The sequence below is a fragment of the Halichoerus grypus genome, chromosome 5 (assembly GCF_964656455.1).
Source record: "Halichoerus grypus chromosome 5, mHalGry1.hap1.1, whole genome shotgun sequence".
Taxonomy (NCBI): domain Eukaryota; kingdom Metazoa; phylum Chordata; class Mammalia; order Carnivora; family Phocidae; genus Halichoerus; species Halichoerus grypus.
In genome coordinates this window covers 186,763,319-186,786,557 of record NC_135716.1, presented here as the reverse complement: position 1 = coordinate 186,786,557, position 23,239 = coordinate 186,763,319, and the positions used below count along the sequence as shown (strand labels likewise).

General features: G+C 60.5%; 1 protein-coding gene and 1 pseudogene across 5 annotated transcripts; one reads left to right on the top strand and one right to left on the bottom strand.

Moving 5' to 3' along the window:
* Positions 1 to 918: 918 nt before the first annotated feature.
* LOC118534056 (arginine/serine-rich protein PNISR pseudogene) lies at positions 919 to 5,378 on the bottom strand (annotated as a pseudogene).
* Positions 5,379 to 8,742: 3,364 nt separating this feature from the next.
* On the top strand, positions 8,743 to 23,218 carry MIB2 (MIB E3 ubiquitin protein ligase 2). 5 transcript variants are annotated; one of them, XM_078073920.1, is made up of 20 exons: positions 8,743 to 8,993; positions 10,668 to 10,821; positions 14,870 to 15,139; positions 15,214 to 15,385; positions 16,314 to 16,420; positions 16,505 to 16,699; positions 16,848 to 16,990; positions 17,109 to 17,204; positions 18,163 to 18,267; positions 18,349 to 18,511; positions 18,593 to 18,726; positions 18,819 to 18,967; positions 19,057 to 19,213; positions 19,313 to 19,473; positions 19,574 to 19,700; positions 19,808 to 20,041; positions 20,499 to 20,677; positions 20,749 to 20,936; positions 22,650 to 22,715; positions 22,858 to 23,218. In XM_078073920.1, exons 3-20 carry the CDS (start codon positions 14,893 to 14,895, stop codon positions 23,094 to 23,096), a joined length of 2,862 nt encoding a protein of 953 aa, XP_077930046.1. In that variant the 5' UTR covers positions 8,743 to 8,993; positions 10,668 to 10,821; positions 14,870 to 14,892; the 3' UTR covers positions 23,097 to 23,218. The 5 variants fall into 5 exon arrangements, with proteins under 5 accessions (XP_077930046.1, XP_077930043.1, XP_077930044.1 ...); XM_078073917.1 differs by having other exon boundaries at positions 8,744 to 8,993; positions 17,097 to 17,204; XM_078073918.1 differs by having other exon boundaries at positions 8,744 to 8,993; positions 14,802 to 15,139; positions 17,097 to 17,204.
* The last annotated feature ends 21 nt before the right edge of the window (positions 23,219 to 23,239 follow it).

Sequence of the window (23,239 nt, the reverse complement as noted above, 5' to 3'; positions counted from 1 at the left end):
CCTCCAACAACTTTGTTTGTTCTCTATAGTTAAGAGTCTCTTATGGTTTGTCTCCCTGTTTCTTATTTTTCCCTCCTTTCCCCTGTGTTCATCTGTTTTCTTAAATTCCACATATGTGTGAATTCATATTTGTTTTTCTGGGACTGACTTATTTTGCTTAGCATGATACACTCTCGTTCTATTTTAACTGTCTTTTTTTAACATACATTTTATTGGGGCGCCTGGGTGGCTCAGTTGGTGGGAATCTGACTCTTGATTTCGGCTAAGGACATGATCAGGGTTGTGAGATTCAGTCCTGCATCGAGCCCCACGGTCAGCAAGGAGTCAGCTTGAGATTCTCTTTCCTTCTCCTCCCTCTGCCTCTGCCCCTGCCCCCCGCTCATACTTGCTCTCTCTCACTCTCTCTCTCGCTAAAATAAACAAATCTTTAAACAAAAAGAAAAAAAACATACATTTTATTGAGGTACAAGTTATTTAAAATAAGGGGCGCCTGGGTGGCTCAAGTTGATTGAGCATGGCACTCTTTTTTTTTTTTTTAAAGATTTTATTTATTTATTTGACAGAGAGAGACACAGCGAGAGAGGGAACACAAGCAGGGGAAGTGGGAGAGGGAGAAGCAGGCTTCCGCGGAGCAGGGAGCCCGACAAGGGGCTCGATCTCAGGACCCTGAGATCATGACCTGAGCCGAAGGCAGACGCTTAATGACTGAGCCACCCAGGCGCCCCGAGCATGGCACTCTTGATTTCAGCTCAGGTCATGATCGTAGGTTCATGAGATGGAGCCCCTCGTAGGGCTCTGCGCTCAGCTGGGAGTCTGCATGAATCTGAAGATTCTCTTCCTCTGCCCCTCCCCCTTCCACCCCCCCTAACATGTGTGCGTGCGCTCTCTCTCTCTAAAAATAAATGTTTAAAAAATGCATCCATTTTTAAGGTTTAATGAATTTTGACAAAGGTGGACACGTATGCAGCCACTCCCTGACCCCAACACAAACATTTCCAGCTCCTGCAAAGTCACCTTGAGCCCCTTAGTGCTCCACCTCCTCATGGCTGTTGTGCCTCCAGTCACTAAAGCCTTGCTGTTCCAGGCTGTTCCACAAAAGGACATGCATTCTCCCTTGTGTCTGTATCTTTCCCTCAGCACAGTGGGTCTGAGATTTTTCCATGGCGCACGTTTCTGGAGGTCATCTCCTCCCATTGCTGCTGAGCAGCGTCCACTCCACAATTTGTTCACACGGTCCCCTGTTGGTGGGCATGGGCAGGGTTTAGCAATTATGAATAAGCTGCTACAAACATCCACTGCAAGTGTTTGTGTGGCTACGCTTTCCATTATCTTACGTAAATACTTGGGTGCAGTGGAATTTATGGGGCAGAGGAAATGTGTATGATTAATACAACAATCCGCCAGGTTATTTTCCAAAGTAGCTGCACCATTTTACATTTCCATCAGCACCACCACCCTGGAGCATGACCCTGGGCAGGCTGCTCAGCCTCCGTGGCATCTGCAAAACAGGACGGGCGCTACTGCCCAGCTCGCTGGGCTGAGTAAGAATTATGTGTGAAAACACACGTAAGGCAGTTATAACAGTGACCACTATGCGGTGAGCACAGAAAATAATGATGTTGATGATTTAACTTGAGAGAATCATGGAGGGAAAGTGTTGAAAAGAGGGAGATTAGGTGGAAATCCGCACCCAGGGGGGCATAATATCCAAGCTTCTTCCCCCCATTCTGCTTCCAGCAGGAAGCCTGTCGGGCACGCACTCCAAGGGCAGAAATCAAACAGTCTCAGAAGCAGCAGAGACGATATTCAGCTACAGGCAGTGGAGGATTGATTCATCAGCTCGCCCAGGAGGGCTCTGGAGGAGCTAGGGGATGGTGAATGCTGCTCAGGCGTGCAGAGCATCCAGCCAGCTTCTCAGGGCAGAGACTACCAGCTGTTTCCAATATCCATTCTTCCCTTGTTCCTCAGTAATTCCAGCACCAGCTTACCCAGATACATATCTCCATAAAAACTACACATCCCCGCCTTCCTAGTAGCTGGCTGGGCCAAGTTCTGGCTACTGGACGCCAGCTACTAGAGGTCACCTTCCTTCCCACCAGCTGGCTCCCCAGCAGGAGAGCCGCAGCTTGGGCAGCCATCGCGGCCCACGAGGACAGGAGAGCAGCAAAGGAGAATAAGACGGGGTCTCTGGGGACCAGGGACCTTTGACACCAGCCCCGGGCCACCTCCACTAAAGAGAGCAACCATCCTCTGTCTTGTTCATTTATTTTTAAAAAAGATTTTCTTTATTTGAGAGAGAGAGAGGGAGGGAGAGAGACAGCACGAGCAGGGGTGAGAGGGAGAAGCAGGCTCCCCGCGGAGCAAGGAGCCTGACACGGGACTTGATCCCAGGACCCTGGGATCACGACCTGAGCTGAAGGCAAATGCCCAGCCAACTGAGCCACCCAGGTGCCCCCTCCGTCTTCTTTAAACCACTTCTGTTTGGAGGTTTTCTGACATGCTTGCTTGAGCCTGAGCCTACCCACTGCAGTGTCTCTTAAATTTGAACAGAGAAAGAAGGCTCATCAGACATCTGAGGAAAGCCTTCAACCCGGAGCGGAGAGACCAAAGCACATAGAGGAAAGGAGACTGGATGGAAGAGTCCGTGCAGGAAGCAGAGAAAACAGGCTTGAAAACTCTATCATGAATTACTATATAGATATATAATTAATTATATAAGTAATTCTAATTTCTCCACAAATGAGAAAAAGTGCACTTATGAAAGAACATTATCTGTGAAAAAGAATCAGAAAAAATAAACAAGCACTCAGAAAGATAAAATACGTGAGAGTTTCCGATGTGTTATTTCCAGCATGGCCAAGCAGCTCTGCGACTTGCAGTGGATACTCACTGGTGCTTTACAATTTAACTAAAAAAGAAAAAAAAATTAGCAGAAATGAACTAAGAGGGGCACCTGGGTGGCTCAGTTGGTTAAGAGTCTGCCTTCGGCCCAGGTCATGATCCCAGGGTCCTGGGATTGAGCCCCACGTTCAGCGGGGAGTCTGCTTCTCCCTCTCCCTCTGCCCCTCCCCCTGCTTGTGCTCTCTTGAGTGCTCTCTCTCTCAAATAAATAAAATCTTAAAAAAAAAACTTAATGAAAAAAGATTATGGTTTCACATACACAGCCACAATGTACTTCTGTATGGAGACAAGCCCTTGAACCTCATGGAATGTTTTATTTCTTTTCTTTTTTTTTAAGATTTATTTATTTGAGAGAGAGAAAGAGAGGGGGAGGGGCAGAGAGAGAGAAGCCGACTCCCCATTGAGTGGGGAGCCTGACATGGGGCTTGACCTCAAGACCCCAAGATCATGACCTGAGCTGAAATCAAGAGTTGGTTGCTTAATCAACTGTGCCACCCAGGCGCCCCCGCATGGGTTGTTTTAAATGTCATGGCACGCTCACCACATCCTTCAGTGCTCATGACAAGGGAAGGTGGCTGGTCTTCACGCTACGGCTGCTCCCAGTGTCCACGCTGATCATCAATTTTACACCCACATCGGCTCCTACTGCCACTGGACCCCTGGATTCATCTATCCCTTGAGCTCCTTCTTCGCCTCTCCCGGGAAGGTTCGCGATGTCTGCCTTTCCCCGTCGTTACTCCTACTGCGCGAGATTGTAATTCTGAGGGAGTAACTGGTACTCCTACTACGTGTCGCTTTAATGTCGGAGAGCGACTCCTACTAGGTCTCTTTTTCTTTTTTCTAAGATTTTATTTATTTATTAGAGAGAAAGAGAGAAAGCACAAGCAGGGGGAGCGGCAGGCAGAGGGAAAAGCAGGCTCCTCGCTGAGCAAGAAGCCTGATGCGGGACTCGATCCCGGGATCCTGGGATCGTGACCTGAGCTGAAGGCAGACACTTAGCCAACTGAGCCACCCAGGCGTTCCATCTTTTTCTTTTAAAAGAAGATCTGGAAGTGTGACCCCTACCTGGAGAGTCACCCTTCTAGAACGGCGAGAAGAGCTGGAGACACGATCTGCTCCTTCCTGGTTTCTCTTATGCTTTTTTTTTTTTTCCTCTAAAAATGTTGTTTCACTGGGAGCTCTTTTCTTTAACCACCGTCAGCTTCTCGTTTCTAGTGGTGACAAGCTATTTTGCTCTTACCAAAGAGGTGGACATATTCGTCCACCTCTTTGGTAACCCTGTCTGTGACTTTTCTTCTTCCCCTTGTTTGTTATGTAACAGCTGCTGCTCTTCTGTCCCCAGAGAGCTTCCTGTTTTTGCCGGATCCAGCACCTGCTATGCCCTCCTCTTCACAGTCTCCGGGCCCAGAAGCACCGTCCCTGGTCCTTCCAGGGAGGGAAGCCAGCACGCAGGGCTGTGTCCCCTTTGCAGGGGCGTTTGTTGCTTTCAGGGTGCATCTTTGGCTATGTGACAAATGTCTTCATCTGTGACATCCGGTAGTAAAGATTTATGTATTTGAGAGAGCGTGCGTGCACAGGCAGGAGGGGGAGAGGGAGAGAGAGACTCCCAAGCAGACTCCATGCCCAGGGCAGAGCCCAACATGGGGCTCGATCTCACGACCCTGAGGTCGTGACCTGAGCCAAAATCAAGAGTTGGATGCTCAACCGACTTAGCCACCCTCATGTTCCCAACCTTCTTGAGTCCAAGCTGGAAGAGTCCTGTGTTTTGCTGCAGCAGTCTGTGGAGGCTCCTGCTTCACAGGGAGGCCATAGGTGAACGCTGCTGGTCCCCGATGAGGGTGGCCTCTGTCTCCGAATCTGGGGAGGTGCCAGAAGTCCTAGAGGTTCTGACCGCAGATAAGGATAAAAGTCACCTTGCAGGGGACCAGAAGCAGCCCCAGGCTGATAGTCAAACTGATACACTGGTCCCATTGCAAAATTAACTGGGTGGTCCACCAAAGCTGTGATTGCTTTGGTTAAATAGATGCCTGTTGTCGGGGGCAAATTCCCCACTGTCTTGACTGCTGCTGTCCCCAGAAGGAGGAGCCATGTCCTTTGGGCCTGGTGTGGATGGTGCCCACGGCTGAACTGCGCGGTGGGGGGTGGTGATGGGATAGCATGGGGGTGCAGATGCGTTCCCCTTTCTGGTTGCCACATTCTGTTAAACTTTGAATCCCCTTAAAAATTCCCATGACTGTTTGGACCAAATCCCATTGTGGACATATCTTGTCAATTTGGCATCATTCCCAGTGGTTGCTCAACCACAGTGGTTTGCTGTCCTGAAGCTTCTCTTCGGTCAATCCATGCTTGAGCCAGTGCACGCCAGTCAATTCGGATGCTTATTGGTACTGGAGTAACTGCATCCGTTGTGGTTGGTTCGAGGGCCATTGCTGCCAGGGCTGACCACCTTGACCCCATAGTCTAATGTCTAAATTTATTTAATTTTCTATCTCAGAGGTTGGCCTTCTGTGTAAAATTTAGGTTGATTCAGACCACAGCTCGGAGCGGAGCAGCAGGGTCACTTACGCCCTCCCCTTACGGTTCCGGAACACGCTGTCACCACGTTTCCTGCAGTGCTTCTCTGACCCTACAATCCTGCCACTTCCTCACGAACAAGCTCCAATTTAACTCAATCTTAACATGATTTATGTGGAGATAGCATCAGATCTCACAGGCTAACGGGTCAGGCCCACAAGACTGACCCCCCCACACTCACTTTAGATGCCAGTCCAAAGTCCAGGTGGTCACCTGTGTTTCTGACTGACTGGCTATAAATTAAAGGTTCCTACAACTTCCTCCTTGGGTTCGATTCATTTGCTAAAGTGGCTCACAGAACTCAGAGAAACATTCTACTTAATAGATTACTAGCTTATGATAAAAGGCTGTAATTCAGGAACCCGACGGAAGAGCTGCATGAGGTCAGGGATGGGGGGAGGATACGGAGCTTCCATGCCCTGTCCAGGCACACCGCCACGTGTCTGTCCACCAACCAGAAGCTCTCCAGACCCCGTCCTTTGGGGTTTGTTTGGAGACTTCATAACAGGGGCATGATTGGTTAAGTCGTTGGCCATTGGAGAATGCACTCAATCCCCGGCCCCTCTCCCATACCCGGAGGTCAGGGGTGAGACTGAGTTCCAAGCCTTTAATCACATGGATGGTCTCCCCCCCTCCCAAACCCTAGGAGCATGAAAATTTTTAAAGGGAAACCTCACTAAAGTGGACTGCTGATGCTAGAAGGGGAGGCTGGAAGGAGCTGTACCCCTCAATCTCAATCACAGGAAGAAGTGTCTCCCCAAGGGAAGAATCATCAATAGGAAAGAACCATCAATTACAGGCCCCAACAGGAAAAGATGTGCATTGCATCTCCTACAAGAAATCCACTGCCCCTGCAGCTCAGCCAGTAAGAAACCATCATCACCCTGACCTCCCACTTCTCTCCAGTGGGCTTTCATTCAAAACAACCCTCCCGGGGCGCCTGGGTGGTTCAGTGGGTTAAGTGTCTGTCTTAGGCTCAGGTCATGATCTCAGGGTCCTGGGACTGAGGCCGGGATTGAGCCCCGCATCGGGCTCTCTGCTCAGCAGCGTGTCAGCTTCTCCCTCTCCCTCTCTCCCCGCTTGTGCTCTCTCAAATAAATAAAATCTTTAAAAACAAAACCAAAACAACCCTCCCAACCTCTCCCTGTTCCATAATATAACGATCCTCTCCTTTGTTCTCTGGACTTGCCTGCAGTTTTGCTATAGCTCGCAGGTCCCGAATTGTAATTCTCTGTTATTCCCAAGTAAACCCATTTTTGTGGGTAAAATAACTTTTATTTTTAAGGTTAACAAAGACTTTCCGAAAATCACTTTATCAACTTTATTAAACTCATATGTGGCTGAAAGAGCCTTTTCATGAGTATCAAAACACACCTTTAGGACTCTCTTCACTTAGGAAATTCAAAGGTTTTAGGAGCTCTGTGCTAGAAACGGGATGAAAACCAAGTGCACATTTCTTGTTATAAGTCACAAAATCATAGAGGTTAACTGATCAACAGAAGGGATGGGTGGTAGATTTGAAGATATCTACCAGAAAAAACACTAGGTTAGAGAATAAAGTTACAGGATTAGTCCAAGAAGTCCAACGAGAACCTGAGAAACAGGAATCCCATCAAGAGCAAACCCACCCACTGCCTGGGTGACGCAGCCCTTTCAGTGTCTGGTTCCTGATCTCAGGGTCATGAGATCGAGCCTCGAGTGCAGCCCCATGTCGGGCTCTGTTTGGGGCGTGCAGTCGGCTTGGGTTTCTCTCTCCTCCTCCCTCTACGTGTTCTCTCTCTCAAATAAATAAACCTCAAAAGAGAGAGAGAGAGAAAACACAGGAAAATAGAAGGGGATTTTTTTAAGTTCCCAAACCGAAGGAAGGACAAGAGCCCCCAGGGTGAAGAGAACTGTGTGCACAGAACAAGGAGTGAGGCTCCCATGAAGACGGGCCTCCGAGACTTTTCAGAGCACCAAGCACGGGGAAGACCCTAAAGCTCTCAGAGAGCGAGCAGGTCAGAAGCCGAAGGCCAGGAGTCAGAACTTCGACTTTCAACAGCATCCCTGGAGGCTGGAAGCAAAAGGTGCGCCTTGAGACGTGCTAAAGGTCAGGCGTTTCCAGGCTGGAGTCCTATTCTCTGCCAGACTCTGGATCCGAGACGAGCACGGAATAAACCCACTTCGGACACGTACCCTCTCCGGAATGCACTCGAGGGCTGACGTGAGCAACGCGGGAGCGCAGACCGACACGGAGACGGCGCGGGCTCCGGGAACGACCGCGGGCGCACGAGCCGCACGGGGGCTCGGGGGTTGAAGAGCCAGCGTGGCCGACGGGCGTCGGGCAGACACGTCGGGGCGCCCGGACAAAGCCGCTGCGGTGAGCACAGAGCAGGCATGAGGAAACACGAGGTGCGTCTGCGCGCAGGACAAAAAGCCGCGGCCAGGCGGGGAGCTCGGGGGGCAGCGCGGCCGGGCCGGGTCCGCGGGAAGCCCCGACCCCGAGCTCGGGCCTCCTGGGGCCGCGGCAGGGCCACCACGTCGGCGCCTCCGGTGTAGACCTGGAGGTTTCCGACAGGATCTGCCGCGGGGGAGAACGGCAGGGGACCGCTGCTCTTCACTGCGAGACTCAAAGCCACATACTGGCGTCACTCTGATTTTAAGATAAATCCAGTCAAAGGAGTCCGTGGCGAGGACGCCTCAGCTCGGAGCGGCGGAGGCCCGCCTCGGCCCGCCGCAGCCTCCGTCTCCACGGCAACGGGCGGCGTCTCCGAGCCGAGCCTCTCAGAACCGCGCCACGTAGGGCCGACGCGAGGGTGACGCACTTCCGGCGAGGGTCACGCCCCCTCCCGCGAGGGGGCGTGGCTGTAAGTTCCGCGCACCGGCGGCGTGGCCCGCTTTGCCCGGTCCGCACGAGCCCGGTCCTCGGTGGCCTCCGGGGTGCCAGAGTCTCGGCGCCCAACCGGCCAAGGAGCCCGGCTCCTTCCAGTCCAGGCGCACGCTGCTCGGCTCCCCGCCCCCAGCGTGGTGACAGGTCCGCCGAGGTCGCCGCCGCCTTTTGACGACGTGTACTACACTCTGTCCGATGTAAACGCGCCCTCCGTCCGCGTCTAGCGCAGAGGCGAGCCTGGGCCCTTCCCAGGAGCAGAGCAGGAGGCTTCTCCGTCACTGTCGGGGCACGGGCCGGGACTCCCTCCCTCACGCCCCGCCTTCTGCGGCCGCGTGCGTCACCGCCGCCGCGGGTCCTCCTGGGAGTTGTGGTTCGGACCCGACCCCGGGCTCCGGCGCCAGCGGGCTGCAGACTACAACTCCCGGCAGGCCCCGCGGCGGCCCCAGGAGTCCCGAGCCCGGGGTCCTCGGCTGCCTCAGCCGGTGGTCTCGGCGCGGCAGGGCGGCCTGGCTGGCGGGAGCTGAGCAGCAGAGGGGCTGCGGGCAGGCTGTCACACACCGAGGTCGTTCGGCAGGCCACTGGCAGATAGACTCGGCGCTTCTCGGCCCCCGGAGCCTCCAGGCCGAGCGGGCGGGACGCAAACTTACGGGCAAGTGGAGGGGTCGACGGGGGCACTAGGGTCTGGCCGCGACCGGGGCCCTGGGCGGCTTCCCGAGGAAGGGGGATGGGATGGTAGGAGGCGGGGCGGACCCGGGCGGGTGGGGCGGGGTCACGCTTGGGGCTGCGCGCCCGCCCTGCCTAGTCCGGCCCGACCCGCCCCCGCTGTCCCCGCGGAGCCTCGGCCGGGGCGCAGCGCCGGGCCCTGACGTCTGCAGCGCCCGGGCCGCCAGCCCTCCGGCTCCACTCCCGGCGGCAGGTCGTGTTCGGGCGCTGCGGCTCCTGCGCGCACCAGACTGACTGCTGCAGCAGGAGCGAGGCCGCCAGAGCCCGGGGAGCCCTGCAAGGCGGGAGGCAGGCCCCCGGGGCAGCGCTGGGTCTCGCGGTGTCGGCACGGGAATGGGCATGTAGACCGCGGGCAGCCCAGGAGCAGACGGGCCGGCTTCGTCCGCCCGCCGCGTCCCGTCGGAGGTGCTAACTGTGCGTCTTGGCATCTCCCAGGCGCCACAGGGTTGGATGGCTCAGGGCTTGCGCTGAAGCTCAGCAAGGCTAGAGGCCAGTCCCCAAGTCTCCAGGCGTCAGGGCTGCAGCCCAGCAGGCTCAAGGCGGGCGGGGCGGGGGGCGGGGGCGACTGGACGGCCAGACAGGTGAGCTCTTGACAGGCTTGTGGTGTGATAGTTTGGATTTGACTGTTTCATCCTGTGGATTCTGTTTGATGCCATGTCAGAGGAGTTTTGGTTGTTTTTGAGTGTGTGTGTGTATGTGTGTGTGTGTGATAGATAATTCTGCCTGCCAGTCCTGTGCGTTCAGAACCGATTGAAGAAATAAGGAGAGGTGCTGAACAAGCTTCTTCCTAGTGGGCACCTGCGGGGCTGGGGATGAGGCAGGCCGAATGGAAGCCTTGGCAAACCCAGTCCTTCCTGGCAGGTCCCCTCCTGGCCTGTTGCTGCAGATGCAACAAGTATGTGAATGCCTTGCTCCCGCGTGGAGTGGCCCTGTGCAGTGGTTGGGGCGTGACCCCCCAGTCTGCAGGGTGCCTGAAGGCTTCCATCTCGGGCCAAGATTCAGGTGATGACAGCCCTGTACTTCCTTTGGGCCTTCCGCCAGCAGGTGTCTTCGTGCTGGGCCAAGCTGGGTTTCCTGGGCGCACTGTCTCAGGGCTTCCCCCCAGGCCCTAATGGGCCAGACTCCCCAGCACCCAGGATGTCCACCTTTGTCTTAGCCAGACCTGCTACATGACAGGAGCCCGTGATTCACCAAGTTTTGCCAGTGGATTGTGCCCCACAAGGTGTGGATTCAAACAGCATCATCAGGCACGGCTGGAGCACAGGGAGAGGGGCGGCAGCCGCCTGTCGTGTGTCCCGTCAGCGTCACGTAACTGCGCTCTTCTGAATAAAGGCGATTTGCCAACTTCCTAGCTAAATGGGATTTAATCTTTATGGCTTTTGCAAGTTTTTCCAATAAAGTATTCACAAATAGGGAAAACCTCTTATTTCTACACTGTCCTAGTGTATGTTTTGGAAATCATTCTGCCCTCCAAGAGCTGGCAGTTCCTTGAGACGAGAGAAACTAGTACCCAGCACAACAGACCCAGATGTCCGCCTGTTTGGTTGAGGTGGTAAATGCTGAAAGTGTAAAACTGCCTTTTAAAAACCATTTTCTCCAGACTTGCTTGCTGGCTGCCTGTGTGGTTTGCTGTGTTCTGTGTCGGCATGGCTGCTAGTTTCCAACAGGAAATCTTGGTGGCTGTCCAATTTGTGACCCAAGAAGTAGCTGCTAAGTGTCTGGAATGCTGACTCGAGGCTGGTTTGTGTTCTAAGGTAAGTTAAGTTTTGCTAAGTGTGCATCTGTCTCTTGAGTCCTCATGCTCTGACTGACTCAGCCTTTTTTTTTTTTAATTAATTTTTTTTTTTTTTAAAGATTTTATTTATTTATTTGAGAGAGAGAGAATGAGAGACAGAGCACATGAGAGGGAGGAGGGTCAGAGGGAGAAGCAGACTCCCTGCCGAGCAGGGAGCCCGATGCGGGACTCGATCCCGGGACTCCAGGATCATGACCTGAGCCGAAGGCAGTCGCTTAACCAACTGAGCCACCCAGGCGCCCCAGCCTTTTTTTTTTTTTTTTGAGAGAGAGCGAGCGAGCGCGCACAGGAGTGTGCTCGTGCGCCAGTGGGAGGGGGAGGGGGAGAGGGAGAGAGAATCTTAAGCAGACTCCCTCCTGAGTGTGGAGCCTGACGAGGCTCAGTCTCATGATCCTGAGACCATGACCTGAGCTGAAATCAAGAGTCAGACACTTAACCAGCTGAGGCACCCAGGCGCCCTGCTTCAGAGTCATTTTAAACATCTGTAGTGACAGCCTCTGGGGGGGTTTGGGTGCCAGGCAGGGGTATGGCCATCTGAGGAAGATGTCAGAGTACAGCTCTTCTGGCAAAGGAAAAAAAGAAAGAACTCTCTGGGTGAATATTCCCACTGAAATGGGTGCTCCCTTCCTCTGTAGCCTCTCTGGGTTTGGTCACTGCCTCCTGACTCCTGACCCTGGTCCATTCCCCACTTGCCACCCCCTCCCCACACACCCCGGTGGGACCTGCTGAAGGAAAGTAGTGAGTCCTAATACCAGGAGGGCTGGGCACCTGATGTCACGTGGATCATGCTCAGCATGGGCGGGGCCCCAGGGACACCAGTGACAAAGACCAGGCAGAGAGGTGGGTGCAGAGAAGGGACGGAGAGACCTGGAAAGCTACCTGGCGCACTGTGCTAGAATGCCATGTGAGGGTGCTTCCGAGGCCCAGGAGCTGGGTGGGCATGTAGGAAGGGCCAGCAGGGGGGTGTTGCTGGGGGCTCTGCTCGGGCCTGAGCTGAGGTGACATCATGCTGGAAGGAGACGCTGAAGCAGAGGGCAGACCTCAAGACTTGTGCGGATCAGGTGCTGGAGGGGAGGAGACAAGGAGGCTTCTAGGGCTGTGGGGGTCTCCGGGTGTGAGTGCGACAGGCGCTGGCCAGAAGCGCCTCTCGCCACGGGCTGGACTGCTCTGCTGCCCCACGTGGAGCTGTCAGCAGCTGAGGCCCAGTCCTGGCTTCATACAGACCCTTCCAGGCTCCCCTCCACCCCACTCTTCATTCTCTGCCCGTTGCCATAGGGCAGGGCCAGGCGTGGACCACAACTTGCTCTCCTTCTCGGGGTCCCCCCCCCCGTGTCCTGTTGGAAATGATCCTGTAGCATGTGGCCAGTGGGTCCATAAGGCCAGCGGGTGGGCAGGTGTGGTGGCTGGCTGGGCAGGCTGAGAGGCTGGCCACAGAATGGCTCATGGCACTTGGGTCCTTTCCTGCTCTGAGTCCTTCACTTCAGTGTGGAGCTGGTTTCTGGGCTCTGCAGGTGGGGGACCCCTGCTGGCAGGGACCTTCAGTTGGGCCTGTCTGTCCAGACGTGTTTGGGTTTGTGGTTGCCTGGGATGAGGCACACTGGCTGGAGTGCATGGGAAGGGCAAGGAGTAGCTCAGTGTGACCCGTCCATCGCTGGCAGTTCTGGGGGGTTCCCAGCACGCAGGAGGGTCTGGCTGAGGTAGGCAGGGCAGGGGGTGGGGCCTGTATGGGAAGGGGCACGCCACCACTCCGCGGGCAGGCCACCAGTCACACATCTGTGGCAGCTGCTGACGGGGAGGCACCTCCTCACCGCCAAGGTGGCAGCCCACAGGATGCCTCCCCTCGTCCGGAACTTGCTGGCACCGGAGAGTCACAGGTGTTCTTGGGGGCGTTCTTGCTGGGGCAGGCCTGGGCTTGGCTGTGCTCTGTGGAAGAAATAAGAAGCTCTTGGCCCAGGTGCCCCATCTTAGCAGGGGCCAGAGACCAGAAGGGAAGACAGGGAGAGTGGCCCAAGAGGTGAGGCTCTCTGCATGAACGGGCAATGAGGAGTTTCGTTGCGGAAAGGCTCCTAGTTAGTCCATGGGTTGGGAAGGTTTATCCTTCTAAAACATCCACCTGCTTCTGCGGAAGCCCCCCGGAGGTCCTGCCTGGGCAGGGTGAAGAGGCCGCCACCACAGGGGCCTGTCTGGAGGGAGGAGAATCTGCAAAAGTCGGAGCTGGCTGGGTGGGTCCTACCCTGAGAATCTGTGGGGGTCGTTGGCTCAGACACCAGGCTGGGCATGGACTGAGGCCCAGCCCTATGGACGGTGCCCCTACCCTGCCCACCCTGTACTGGACGCGGGTCTCAGAGTGGAGCTGGGCAGAGGGGAGGCGTCAGATGGCCCGTGGGACTCGGCCCCTGTCCCTGGCAGAGCCTGGCCGCCACCCCTCCTCACTGCCCGCCTGTGGCCTCAGCTGGGTGGCAGTGTTTCCTGAGGGGGCCCAGCCTGGGATGCCGAGTGGAGGGGTGACAGGTGGTTTCCCTCCCGTGCTGCTGGCCAGTGTCCTGTGGCTGAACGGGGCCGCTGGGCCCTGATGGAAGCTGGCAGTAGCCTCAGTCTCCCTCCAGCCTCCCGGGAGCTCTGTGAGGAGACGGCCAGGCTCACACCCAGCCCTGCCTTGGGCAGTGCCCCAGGCCAGCTGCTTTCTGGCCTCAGAGCCCTGCTGGCAGCATGGCAGACCCTCTCCAGAATGGAGTGGTGACTGCTCTCTCACAGGCTGGGAGGCCCTGGGCCCTCTCCAAGTCCTGTTGATTTTCCCTCTTAACTGTCATTCAAATCCAGTTGTGTCATTAATTGAAAAAACCTTTATTGAAGAAACATATAGTACGGGTCCCAGCTCGTAAGTGATCAGCACGTAATAAGCACCCAGATCAGGAAGTAGGACGTTCCTGGGTCCCAGAGCCCCTGTGGCGGCTCTTGCCATCGGCTCCTTGCTTTGTGAATTTTTTGTGAATGAATTCAGATAGTGGGCACGTGGCTGCCTGCCTTCAACATCTGTTGAGCTCTGCCTCCCAGCTGCTGGGTGTGTAGTGTGGTGGGTAAACCACATCTCATGACCCAGTTCACCCTTGGGGAGACAGGCGCCCTTCCCTCTCTACAGCCCGGAGAGGGTGGGCCACAGTTCTCCAGAGAAGACCCCAGAAGTCGGGCCTCGAGTGACCTCGAGGCGCTGTCCACTGACCTAGGGTAGCGTCCCACTCGTGTGCAGTGGCCTGGTGAGTCTGGCAGGGGGCACCCGTGCCAGGCTGTGCCCCTTCACCCCGGGGCGCCCGCTCTGTATACGTCTGAGTTCTCTGGGCGCGGAGATAGGACCTCTGTGGGCAGAGGCGTCTTCTCGGCCTGCGGCCTTGTCAGTCTCTCAGTGGTGTGGACGCTGGTTCCTGACTTCGGCACAGCCCAGCTTACCAACTGGCTGCGTGGCGAAGAGTCTGTCTTCTTCTGAAAGCTTTACTGTCTTACCTTTCACGTTGGTATCTGCGATCCAAATCCATTAATTTTAGAACAAACATGTGCTGAGGGGCCACTGTGCCATCCACCCAGGACTGGATCTACCAGCACAGGTGGACCCTCTGTGGGCATTTGCCAGGTCTTGTTCCCTGGGGGTCCGCCGACCTCTCCACCGGGACTGCCCCCCTCCTTCTGCCCGTGCTCACCACGGGGCAGGATCTCACAGTGGCTGGAGGGGCCTTTCCACAGAGGTGCCCACCTTTCCCCCAGGACAGGTGCCGTTTGCACCTCTGAGCTCGTGTGCCCCGCTGCCGGCCAGTGGCCAGGTGAGCCTCCTCTGGGCTGTAGTGCACGCGCTCGCCCGCTTCTCTCTGCCTCAGGGCATTTGCACTTGCCCTCCTCCCCCTCCCTCCCTAGCGCTCCCAGACTTGTTCTCACCTGTCTCCCCGGCAGCCCTCCCAGAGCTGGCGAGAGCCCGTGTGGCCTTCTTGATGTGGCCTGAGGGTGCCGTCTGCCTGCAGGTCCCGGAGCAGTCCTGCCCGCCATGGAGCCAGACCCCCAGGCAGGTGTGCAGGTGGGCATGCGTGTGGTGCGCGGCGTGGACTGGAAGTGGGGCCAGCAGGATGGCGGTGAGGGCGGCGTGGGCACGGTGGTGGAGCTTGGCCGCCACGGTAGCCCCTCGACCCCTGACCGCACGGTAGTCGTGCAGTGGGACCACGGCACCCGCACCAACTACCGCGCAGGCTACCAGGGCGCGCACGACCTGCTGCTGTATGACAACGCCCAGATCGGTGCGTGCGGCCGCCGCAGGGCCCGGGGGGTGGGGGGCAGAGCCCCGCGCTCCCTGACCCTGCCGTGCCCCCAGGCGTCCGCCACCCCAACATCATCTGTGACTGCTGCAAGAAGCACGGCTTGCGGGGCATGCGCTGGAAGTGCCGCGTCTGCTTCGACTACGACCTGTGCACGCAGTGTTACATGCACAACAAGCACGACCTTGCCCACGCCTTCGAGCGCTACGAGACGGCTCACTCCCGCCCGTGAGTCCCGCCGCCGCCCCTGCGGCCTGCGCCGCGCACTGGCCTGGGCGTGTCGGGCCCTGGCGGCCCTGGGTCCTGGCCTGCGGCACTCCCGGCCTCACGACAAGCACGCACAACACCTGGGCAGGCCTTGGCCCCGGAGGAGTGGCCGAGGTCACGGTCACTCGGAGGCCTGGCCGTTGGCCCCACCCCCACCCCGTGGAAGGTAGCCCTGTCCACCGGAGCAGGTCTGCGGAGGCTGGTGCTGCGGACGGGGTCCTGGCACCAGCCCTGGAGCCGGTGTGGCCGGCTCCCCAGTGCAGCCGCGCTGGGGGCGCTGAGACGTCCAGTGTGTGTACGGCTAGCATCCCTGGGGGCGCCCCGGCAGCCATGCTGGGGACTAACCCAGAGGCACAGCTGGGGAGACCCTGTTGGCCTGCCTAGGGGGCTCCATCGCTGGGCGGGCGGGTAGGGAATGAAGCTGGGAGGATCTCCTGGGCCGGGGTGGCCACCCAGAGGCCCCACCCACGAGACGCTGCCACCCTTGTCTCCTGGACACTTCCCGCGCGCGTAGCGGGGAGGTGTGCGTTTGGTCCCAGCTGCCCGCTGGCCAGAGCAGGGGCAGGGACCAGCTGTCTGGGCACCTCCGGGCAAGCTGCTGTTCCTTCATTCTTCCATTTACTTGTGCCGACCTCCCCCCCCCGCCCCCCCCCCCAGCCGGGCCAGGCTGTGTGCTGAGCTCTGGGGACAACCCTCACGGCACGTGGCTCATTAGGAGGGAGCAGGTGTGGAGGAGGACCGTATATGGAGGCCATGCTGTGAGGGGGCCCAGAGTGGAGGCCGCTGACCGGCTGGGCCGGCCATCCTCGGGCGAGAGCTGGGTGGGGCAGAGGACTTGCACCCTCACCCTGCTTCCCACGTGGCCCAGCACCCACTCACTCTCTTGCAGGGTCACGCTGAGTCCCCGCCAGGGTCTCCCAAGGATCCCGTTGAGGGGAATCTTCCAGGGGGCGAAGGTGGTGCGGGGCCCTGACTGGGAGTGGGGCTCACAGGACGGTGAGTGGGGGTCTGGGCTGCCACTGGCTGTGGCTAGGCTTCACGGCACGGGCTTAGCCTGCGGTGGGGCCCTTGTCTCCCCAGGAGGGGAAGGGAAGCCAGGCCGAGTGGTGGACATCCGTGGCTGGGACGTGGAGACGGGCCGGAGCGTGGCCAGTGTGACGTGGGCCGATGGCACCACCAATGTGTACCGTGTGGGCCACAAGGGCAAGGTGGACCTCAAGTGTGTGGGCGAGGCGGCTGGTGGCTTCTACTACAAGGAGCACCTCCCAAGGCTCGGTAGGGTCTGGCCCCAAGGACACCACACCTGCGTGCCCAGCTGCCCTTCTGCCCTGGCTGGGTCCTGGGGCAGCGCCGGGTGGGGGCTGGCCGGTGAAGCCGCCGAGGGAAGGGACGCTGCTGAGGGGGGCCCGTTGCCCACCCCCAGGCAAGCCGGCAGAGCTGCAGCGGAGGGTGAGTGCTGACGGACAGCCTTTCCAGCACGGGGACAAGGTTAAGTGTCTGCTGGACACAGACATCCTGAGGGAGATGCAGGAAGGCCACGGCGGGTGGAACCCCAGGATGGCGGAGGTGAGCCACCCCACCTGCCGAGCCCCCTGTCCCCTCCCCTCCCCACATCCTCTGGACCCCCAGCCCTCCCGCTCCACCCAGCCACAGCCTCCATGACCCGCCACAGTTTATCGGACAGACGGGCACCGTGCACCGCATCACGGACCGTGGGGATGTGCGTGTGCAGTTCGGCCATGAGACCCGCTGGACCTTCCACCCTGGGGCTCTCACCAAGGTGCATGGGGGGCTGGGCTGAGCCCCGTCTGTTCGCTTCTGCGCCCCCTCCACGTACCTGACCGGCTCTGGGAATGCCTTTCTCCAGCCCTGAGGGAACAGGGGAGGGCTTTGTGGGGTCCAGAGGGGCTGAGTTCCACAGAGGGGATCCAGGCGTGAAGGGACACAGAGGAGGGTGAGGCGCCTGCTGGGGGCTGGTGGAGGCTGGGGGCTGGCGGCCCAGGCTCCGGCCTTTACCCTGCTGGCCTCAGGAAGCCACTGCTGCATTACAGGTGGGAGGTGACCTTGTAAAATGCTCCCTGTGGGTGTGGTGTGGGGAGCACGTGGGGGCAGTGGAAAGGCCCTTTAGGAAGAGGATGGGGACAGTGGTGGGCACAGTGAAGTCTGTTTGGGAAGCAGGGTTGTGCGGATAGGGGCCCTGGGTGGAGGCATGTACCCCTAGTGCTCGGCTCTGGACCTGGAGTCCTGGCCCCGGGGGGTGGGGAGGTGGGGCGGGGTGTCATAAGTCCCATGGTTTGCAGAGTAAGTCTTGCATAGAGGAGGGCACAGGTGTGGGGGATGTAGTCAGGAAAGGTTTGGGGATGGGGGAGGAGTGGCTCCTGACCCGCCCTCCCATGGCAGTCTGACCCTGCCCCCTGCTTGTCCCAGGGCCCCACCCCCACCCCCTGTGCCCGTCTCGACTGGCCTCGGCCATGCATCAGTGTATAGGGACAGGCCCGCCTCAACCTTCACCCCCGAGTTGGCTTTGGTCTGGTCTGGCTGTCACCCCCGTGGCTCCGGGGTTGGCCACCCAGGACTGCCCTGGTCACGTGTGACCCTCATCCAGCTCTGAGGCAGGGGCTGGGGTCAAGTTCAGGTCTGCCTGTCCTGTGGAGCTGAGGGGTGCCCTCCTGCTCCATGGCCCTGGGCAGCCACACTTGCCTGGGGGTGCCCCTCACGTGCCTCTCTCTGTCACTCAGCACAATGCCTTCTGGGTGGGCGATGTGGTGCGGGTCATCGACGACCTTGACACAGTGAAGCGGCTGCAGGCCGGGCACGGCGAGTGGACAGATGACATGGCCCCTGTGAGTGCCCCGGCTCCCAGCCCCACCCCCTTCCCTGCCCCCTGGGAGGCCTGCCTGTGACCCTACTCTCTCCCGACTCAGGCCCTGGGCCGCATCGGGAAGGTGGTGAAAGTTTTCAGAGACGGTAACCTGCGCGTGGCGGTCGGTGGTCAGCTGTGGACCTTCAGCCCCTCCTGCCTGGTGGCCTACCGGCCCGAGGAGGATGCCAACCTTGATGTGGCCGAGCGCGCCAGGGAGAACAAAAGTGCGTGTGCCCAGCTTGGGTGGCCGGCGGGAGGCAGGGCCACCCCTGGCCACCACTCAACTTGAGCCCTGCCCCACCCAGGCTCCCTGAGTGTCGCCCTGGACAAGCTTCGAGCCCAGAAGAGTGACCTCGAGCACCCAGGGAGACTGGTGGTGGAGGTGGCCCTGGGCAGTATGGCCGGGGCTCTGGACCTGCTGAGGAGGCACCCAGAGCAGGCGAGCTCCTGACGCCCTGCCCGTCCTCCCTTTAGCCAGCCCCAGGGAGAGGGGAAGAGGGCCGGGGACTGACCTGCAGGCTCTCCTGGCAGGTGGACACCAAGAACCAGGGCAGGACTGCCCTGCAGGTGGCCGCCTACCTCGGCCAGGTCGAGCTGGTGCGGCTGCTGCTGCAGGCGCGAGCGGGCGCGGACCTGCCGGACGAGGAGGGCAACACGGCGCTGCACTACGCCGCCCTGGGGTGAGGCGCGCGCGGGGCCGCGGTGGGGCTGGGCGGCCCGCAGGTCCAGCCGGTGGGCATCGGGCCCCTCCTGCTTCCTCTTCCGTCAGGAACCAGCCTGAGGCTGCCCGGTTGCTGCTGAGCTCCGGGTGCGGGGCCAATGCCCTGAACAGCACCCGGAGCGCAGCCCTGCACGTGGCCGTGCAGAGGGGCTTCCTGGAGGTGGTGAGGGTCCTCTGTGAACGCGGCTGTGATGTCAACCTGCCTGTAAGTGCTGGGTCCCCTGGCTCTGGCCCCGGGGTCAAGGATACAGTGGCATTTATCTTCCTGCCAAGTGACCGCTGCCCCCCCCCCCCCCGCCGGCAGGACGCCCATGCCGACACACCTCTGCACTGTGCCATCTCGGCGGGTGCTGGCGCCAGTGGCATCGTGGAGGTCCTCACGGAGGTGCCGGGCATCGATGTCACTGCCACCAACAGCCAGGGGTTCACCCTGCTGCACCACGCATCCCTCAAGGGCCACACACTGTGAGTTTAGGGGGACAGAGCCAGCGGCCAGGTTCCCGTGGTGCTGCTGGGCCACTGTGGGGACACTGCGGACCCCCGGCATGTGTCTCCGCTCCCACAGAGCTGTTAGGAGGATTCTGGCTCGCGCGCGACAGCTGGTGGATGCCAAGAAGGAGGATGGCTTCACGGCCTTGCACCTGGCCGCCCTCAACAACCACCGGGAGGTGGCCCAGATTCTCATCCGAGAGGTGTGGACACAGGGCCCTGGACCAGCCCCGGGGCGTCATGGGGGGGGTCAGGGCCCATCTGGGGTCCCTGGGCTGAGCCCGTGCCCGCCCCTTTTCCCTGTCCTCAGGGCCGCTGTGATGTGAACGTCCGCAACCGGAAGCTGCAGTCCCCCCTGCACCTGGCCGTGCGGCAGGCCCACGTGGGGCTGGTGCCGCTGCTGGTGGACGCGGGCTGCAGCGTCAACGCCGAGGATGAGGAGGGGGACACGGCCTTGCACGTGGCACTGCAGCGTCATCAGCTGCTGCCCCTGGCGGCTGATGGGGCCGGGGGGGACCCGGGGCCCTTGCAGCTCTTGTCCAGGGTGAGGAAATGTGGATCTGGGTGAAGAGGTGGGCCCTAGTGCCCGGCTGCAGGCAGCAGGCAGGGTCTGAGGGCCTGTCCACCTCCACTGTGGGTGTCTGACCAGGGAGCCCGGCCTTCTGGGGGGGGGGTTAGTCTCGGGGGCTGTGGTTTGCCGGAGGTGTTTTCTGCGACCCAGTCACCGCAGCGCGGCCTGACCAGCCTGGGAAAGGGGATGGGGCGCAGTGTGGCGGGGGTTGTCTGGGAACTCAGCCCCTGCCCTGGAGTTCCCTGGCAGGGGCGCTTTTCTTGCCTACCTCCCTCCAGTTCCGGCGGCCTCAGATGGTGAGGGGGTGCCAGGGTCTGGGACCCGAGGCCCCGGGCAGCCGGGTGCTGGGAGAGTTTCCCCGCAGGCCAGCGGGTCGGCCCTGGAGCCTGCTCCGGTGCGCGTCCTCACCGGCCTCTTGTCTGCCGCCCAGCTACAGGCCTCGGGCCTCCCGGGCAGCGGGGAGCTGACGGTGGGCGCGGCGGTCGCATGCTTCCTGGCGCTGGAGGGCGCCGACGTGACCTACGCCAACCACCGCGGCCGGAGCCCCCTGGACCTGGCCGCCGAGGCCCGCGTGCTCAAGGCCCTGCAGGGCTGCGCGCAGCGCTTCCGGTGAGCCCGGCGGGGTGGGGGGCGGTCCCCGGCGCCCCGGGGCCCTTTCAAGCCCCCTCCTCCAACCGCAGGGAGCGGCACGCGGGCGGCAGCGGGGGCGCGGCACCAGGCCCGAGGCTGGTGCTCGGCACCCCCAACACCGTGACGAACCTGCACGTGGCCGCGCCGTCGGGGCCCGAGGCCGCCGAGTGCCTGGTGTGCTCGGAGCTAGCGCTGCTGGTGCTGTTCTCGCCGTGCCAGCACCGCACGGTGTGCGAGGGTGAGTGCGGGTGTGTGTGTGTGCGCGCGAGAGTGAATGTGGGGGTGTGTGTGCGTGCGCGAGGGTGAGTGCGGGTGTGTGCGCGCGCACGAGGGTGAGTGCGGGTGTGTGCGTGCACGAGGTGAGTGCGGGTGCGTGTGTGTGCGCGCGAGAGTGAATGTGGGGGTGTGTGTGCGTGCGCGAGGGTGAGTGCGGGTGTGTGCGCGCGAGAGTGAATGTGGGGGTGTGTGTGCGTGCGCGAGGGTGAGTGCGGGTGTGTGTGTGCGCGCGAGAGTGAATGTGGGGGTGTGTGTGCGTGCGCGAGGGTGAGTGCGGGTGTGTGTGTGCGCGCGAGAGTGAATGTGGGGGTGTGTGTGCGTGCGCGAGGGTGAGTGCGGGTGTGTGCGTGCACGAGGTGAGTGCGGGTGTGTGTGTGTGCGCGCGAGAGTGAGTGCGGGTGTGTGTGCACGCGAGGGTGAGTACAGGTGTGTGTGCGTGTGCAAGGGTGAGTGCGGCTGTGTGTGCGTGCCCAAGGGTGAGTGCCGGTGTGTGTGCACGCGAGGGTGAGTGTGGGGGTGTGTGTGCGTGCGCAAGGGTGAGTGCGGGTGTGTGCGCGCCCAAGGGTGAGTGCGGGTGTGTGTCGGGTGAGTGCAGGTGTGTGTCGGGTGAGTGCAGGTGTGTGTGCACGCGCGAAGGTGAGTGCGGGTGTGTGCGTGCGCACGAGGGTGAATGCAGGGGTGTGTGTGTGCGCACGAGGGTGAGTGCGGGTGTGTGTGCGCGCACGAGGGTGAGTGCGGGTGTGTGCGTGCACGAGGTGAGTGCGGGTGTGTGTGCGCGCGAGGGTGAGTGCGGGGGTGTGTGCGCGCGCGAGGGTGAGTGCGGGTGTGTGTGCGCGCGAGGGTGAATGTGGGGGTGTGTGTGCGTGCGCGAGGGTGAGTGCGGGTGTGTGTGTGCGCGAGGGTGAGTGCGGGTGTGTGTGCACGCGAGGGTGAGTGCAGGTGTGTGTGCGTGCGCGAGGGTGAGTGCGGCTGTGTGTGCGTGCCCAAGGGTGAGTGCCGGTGTGTGTGCACGCGAGGGTGAGTGTGGGGGTGTGTGCGTGCGCAAGGGTGAGTGCGGGTGTGTGCGCGCCCAAGGGTGAGTGCGGGTGTGTGTCGGGTGAGTGCAGGTGTGTGTGCACGCGCGAAGGTGAGTGCGGGTGTGTGTGCGCACGAGGGTGAGTGCGGGTGTGTGCGCGCACGAGGGTGAGTGCGGGTGTGTGTGCGCGCGAGGGTGAGTGCGGGGGTGTGTGTGCGCGCGAGGGTGAGTGCGGGTGTGTGCGCGCGAGGGTGAGTGCGGGTGTGTGTGTGCGCGCGAGGGTGAGTGCGGGTGTGTATGTGTGTGCGCGAGGGTGAGTGCAGGTGTGTGTGCGCGAGGGTGAGTGCAGGTGTGTGTGCGTGTGCAAGGGTGAGTGCGGCTGTGTGTGCGTGCCCAAGGGTGAGTGCCGGTGTGTGTGCGTGCCCGAGGGTGAGTGCGGGTGTGTGTGCACGCGAGGGTGAGTGCCGGTGTGTGTGCGCACGAGGGTGAGTGCGGGTGTGTGCGTGCGCACGAGGGTGAATGCAGGGGTGTGTGCGTGCGCACGAGAGTGAGTGCGGGTGTGTGTGTGCGCGCACGAGGGTGAGTGCGGGGGTGTGTGTGTGTCGGGGGCGGGGGGTGTGCGCGAGCCCGCCCAACCGCGCTCCCCTCCCCCCGCCGCAGAATGTGCACGCAGGATGAAGAAGTGCATCAGGTGCCAGGTGGTCATCGGCAAGAAGCTGCGTCCAGGTGGGTGGCTCGCCCAGACCCGCGTCTGCGCGCACGGCCCGCCCCCACGGGCGCGGCCACGCCTCCACCCGCGGCCCGCACCGCACGCCGGCAGCTCGCGGCCCCGCCTCCCCTCACCCCTGCCCCGGATCCTGGCCCGCAGACGGCACGGAGGTGGCCAGCGCGACCCCGGCGCCCGGCCCGCCGCGGCAGCTGGTGGAGGAGCTGCAGAGCCGCTACCGGCAGATGGAGGAGCGCATCACCTGCCCCATCTGCATCGACAGCCACATCCGCCTCGTGTTCCAGTGCGGCCACGGCGCGTGCGCGCCCTGCGGCGCCGCGCTCAGCGCCTGCCCCATTTGCCGCCAGCCCATCCGCGACCGCATCCAGATCTTCGTGTAGCCCGCGCCCCCCCCTCCATCGCCCGCCCCGCGTCCCGGCCGCGCCCCGCCACGTTCCGGAGCCACGTCCCGCCGTCGCCTTCGCAAGCCCCCACCCCGTGTTTTATAAAAAGATTCTCGGACTTCTCCGCCTGGTGCCTGCCT

Bases quoted from the DNA above. Each gene is read 5' to 3' on its own strand.
- MIB2 (XM_078073919.1), top strand. From the start codon at position 14,893: ATGGAGCCAGACCCCCAGGCAGGTGTGCAGGTGGGCATGCGTGTGGTG. The intron at 15,140-15,213 runs GTGCGTGCGGCC...CCGTGCCCCCAG, and splicing joins GTATGACAACGCCCAGATCG to GCGTCCGCCACCCCAACATC. The intron at 18,968-19,056 runs GTGAGGCGCGCG...CTCTTCCGTCAG, and splicing joins CTGCACTACGCCGCCCTGGG to GAACCAGCCTGAGGCTGCCC.